We start from the raw sequence: 4203 nt of genomic DNA, 5'->3' as shown, positions 1-4203 counted from the left end.
AAAAATTCTATTTTTAAAAAAATATTATAAGGTTAACTTCCGCACCGGTCACGCCATGTAATACGAATGTCATCGACGTCAATAATTTCCAGTTAAAATTGATCGGATGGGCTCAATTGACACAAATACAAAAAGTTTAGGGACTAAATTGACACAGTTAAGAGGTTTATGACTGAATTGACATCAATGCACTAAATTTAAAACTTTTTTTGATACTTTTCCCTTGATAGAGAAGACAATTTGATCGATCTTGTCTAATCTCTTTTTGCTGTTTGATGGGGGTGGAGATTGCTAAGGTGGTCGAGCTCGACAATGATGATGGATACGGCGGGGATAGCGATGACAAGCTTAGTGAATACGGGAGCAGAGGCAGAGGCGGAGGTGGTCCGCCACGGCAACAGATAAAGGTACGGTGGCGATGCCGGGTTTGTGCAGAAGGTAGAGAGAAAATATAGACTTTCAGTTGTTTAGCTACGGCCAATTGCAAATTAATTTGACAATGAAGAAACATTAGCTGGGGATAGACGTGCTTATGGATTTGATAATAGCATCACAACCCAACTTCTCGCCAATTTTTTTTTATTAGTAGCGAAATAAATGTTGCGCATTTTTTTAGTATTTTCAGTTCAATTAACCCCTAAATTGGAAAGTACTTTGCGCGACGGTCAAGGACAACGAAGAAACTAGCTAATAAGAGATAGGGGTTCGGAATTTAAATCAAAAGTTATAAATAATGTCTATCTCATAGGTTATATGGTTAGTCGATTACGACCCATCAGTCGTGTGATTGTTACATAAAAAAACAAAAAAAAATGTCTCACATTTTTCCTCATTTGAAATAAAAAGGATGGTAATTTTTATAATAGGTTCATATTTTTCTATAGTTTGGTTTAGTTGAGAGAAATAAAAGCAATTGCGTAAAAGTAGGTAATACCGTGTTAGGTTGCGATAATTACTCCCCACCCTTTTTCACCGAAAACCGTGGGGGACCAGCAGCCTTCCCCAAATCCGAGGAAGCCTCCTCGAAGTTCACGCCCCGACCTTCTCACGCATGAAAATCCTGTCCCTCTCTTTGATCGACACGCACGTGAACCTGACGTGCAATTGTGGAAAATTGACCAAAAACAAAAAAGAGACAAACATGTGCAAATAAAAAAAAAAAGGGAACAACTTTCAACTACCAATCAAAACAATCCACTGGGTTCCTTCGGGCTTCATCATTCTTCAAGATCGAGCCGTATCAGACCCTGCACGTTCCGAGCACGAAACGAATGATTTTCGTGAAAACGTTACTGCGATTGTAGTCAACGTGCTGATATTGAACCGGTCGACGGATTATGCCGGATCCATTTTGAAATTTTGGATTCTATACCATGGTAGTTTAATCGAAATTTAGGTGTGAACAAAGGCATGGCGATTCGTTACCGCGAGTCGTTCATTTTGGCTGCCGTTCCTACCTCGAAATACTTGTCAACTTAGAATTGGGAGTTCTTAGCAGAATTCCGAGTTTGTCGCAAAGAATTCTTCGCTCGAAAAATGGTGTCGGACTGACTAGCAATAGCATGAGCTTCAGGGGAAAAAGAAGAGAGGAGGGAAATGGAGTTTACTCACTGCTGAAACTCGACGTTGATGGAAGCCACGGACGAATTGGCAATGGCTCCGAAAGCTGTCTGAGACATGACCAAGGTGGCGCCGGGGGCGGACTGCGTGGAGGCGGCGACCGCGGACGTGGTCGAGAGGGCGTAGTCCACGATCTTGATCTGGATGGTGCGTCCGGGGACGCAGGTGCCGGACTCCGACGCGCTGATGCACCGCACCAGGTACTGCCTCCCGCACGACGCCCCGTTGTCCCACACCCCGTCCCCCGCCGCCGCGAAGAAGTTGCTCGACGGGAACTGCGACGGGTCCCCACCATAGCATTCCGTCGCTGAAAAAAAACAAAGGGTTTTTCAGAGAGAAATCGTACAAGCTTTCGCGCCTGCCGATCAATACGACGGAGAAAACTCACGTTGGTATGGAGGGCTGTAGTGAGAAGCCGTGCCGACATCGCCACGGGCCACGGGGACGATCTCCGAGAGGGCGGCGACGGCGAGGAGGAGGAGGCGGAGGAGGCATGGATGAAGGTGTGCAGGAAGACTCCTCGTGATTAACATTTCCGGAAGACGGAGCGCAGGAGGGAAATTATGTGCATATATTCCTTCAAAGTCAACGCTTTCTGTTCCCCGATAAAATGATATAAATAATTATAAATATGCGTCCGTGACATAAAGGGAAGGTACCAACCTTGAGATAGAGACTTGGACCCCACAGATTTAATCTGCAGACGAGAACACCAAATTGAAACGCGTATTCGGCCGCTATGGAGGCTTCTGGCGTGGATCATTCTCGAGTTTGTACCGTTAGACCTGTCAAACGGGTGGATTGGTCGGGTCGAGAATAGTCTCCTCCACATGGATAACGTATACCCGACTTGATCCATAATCCTAAGTCACTTTTATATCTAACAAAAATCTAAGAATACCCATAATTAAATTGAGATGAGATTGCAGAGCGAGTGAATGCGAGATTGAGTGAGGACAAGAGCGAGTGAAAAGAAAGTCGTAGAGGTGTGTTGTGTTTTAAGTAAGTTGTAAATCTATTTACAACCCATTAACACTCCTATTATGTTTAAACACGTTTATGACCTATTTATTGAAAATAAGCTAACCCATATTACAACTCGGCAATTCATGACTCATTTTGACAAGTCTAAATAGGATTTAGAAAATGTGCGTGTGAAGGCAATGCGTTGTTGCATACGCTCCACATGATCAGGTTGCATGTCAAGGATGCATATGAGGTTGGTGTAGTCTCCATTCCCCCGATTTCGGGGTATCGTTCGATAGGAACCTAAATTGAAAAGTAATCGATCACGTCGCGAAAACCGCTCGCCTAGCTACGCGCTCTCGGGCGCGGCGGGAATATGAACAAGAAGCTCGACGAAAGGGGGATATAGAGTGAGTTTTCATTTTTCAATGTTACACATTGCACGGTACATGGACTGAGTATCAATTTCAACTCTTTGTGAAGGCTGTGGTTCTTATAATCGAATCCGACATGCGTGTTTGGAGGGCTCTGGAGTTGAACTAGTCAAATAGTTCTTCTTCATGAAAGGTAACGAAACTTCAAAGTGTAGTTTTCCTTCTTTGTTGGACAAAACACCGAGGTGAAGTAATCGTTCCAACCGATCGTGTACCGCACGGGGCCGGTTTTGGGGGAGTAGAGTGCACGCGATGACGATGTCATTCCTGACATTAGCCAAAATTCTAGACTCACTTAACACGCTAAAGGTGATAAAGAAGCGCTTTGTTTCGTGAAAAAGGAACAGTCTGGAAAGTATTCCCTCGAAATTATCGATGGTACAGCTTGCACAGAAGAATAAACGAAAAATAGTTTCACTGGGCCCGAGTAACATACAAGGTGGTGATCATTTGATGATGGGTGTTTTGATTTATGAATCACTCAACAGGATTCTTCCGACCAATGTGGGATTCCGAGGTGCCGTGTAAAGTTTTAACGGTAGTCAACCTTGATCTCGAGTGAAAATAAGAGTAAGGAATTCGAGAGGACTTCAATTCGTTAAACGTGACCTCACATGTGACATAGTAATAAACCAACCTCAAGCTTTGAGTAATTGAGACGCGAGATGAGATAATCATGCTCCATAATAGTCCATCGTCCGGATGACTTCTGACCATCATGTGACATTAACATTTAGCTACCATGCAAGACTAAAGACAGAGATGGAATAATTGAATAGACCTTCCGGCACAAGACGAAACTACAATACAATGATTTGACTTTAGGACAAAATTGCAATGCCCCTCTGGTTTTAGCCCCTTAACGCCTTAATTTTAGCAATGTTCGCCCCGACATTTTAAAATTTGTTTCAAATTGACTCCCAGGTATCGACTCTGGCCAAAATCATCGCTAGAACTTTGGTCATGTGCTCTCACGCGACCAGGGGCATGATGGATGATACAGTTAGTAGAATTGCATTTTACTCCCCATACTTTTCGGGCCGTTATAATTTGGTCCCCCAAGGTTTCAAAAGTTTTGCAACATGCTCTATGATCTTTTGAAGTATGTTGTAAGCGTTTCCTCAATGATATTGTAAAATCATCATAATTGAAGGGAAATATCGATATGAACAAAACAAAAAGA

At 43.4% G+C, this 4203-nt stretch overlaps 1 protein-coding gene across 2 annotated transcripts; it reads right to left on the bottom strand.

Annotated features, from left to right (window-relative positions):
- Positions 1-938: 938 nt before the first annotated feature.
- Positions 939-2237, bottom strand: LOC115754929 (EG45-like domain containing protein). Of its 2 annotated transcripts, XM_030694119.2 has the most exons (3): positions 2009-2237; positions 1612-1927; positions 939-1247 (listed from the first exon to the last, which is right to left on the bottom strand). In XM_030694119.2, exons 1-3 carry the CDS (start codon positions 2151-2153, stop codon positions 1241-1243), a joined length of 468 nt encoding a protein of 155 aa, XP_030549979.1. In that variant the 5' UTR covers positions 2154-2237; the 3' UTR covers positions 939-1240. The 2 variants fall into 2 exon arrangements, with proteins under 2 accessions (XP_030549979.1, XP_048133609.1); XM_048277652.1 differs by lacking the exon at positions 939-1247 and having other exon boundaries at positions 1608-1927.
- Positions 2238-4203: the final 1966 nt, after the last annotated feature.

This window comes from Rhodamnia argentea, chromosome 4, assembly GCF_020921035.1.
Source record: "Rhodamnia argentea isolate NSW1041297 chromosome 4, ASM2092103v1, whole genome shotgun sequence".
NCBI classification, from domain to species: domain Eukaryota; kingdom Viridiplantae; phylum Streptophyta; class Magnoliopsida; order Myrtales; family Myrtaceae; genus Rhodamnia; species Rhodamnia argentea.
Note: the sequence above shows the minus strand (reverse complement) of the source record. Positions and strands in the feature narration are given on the sequence as shown.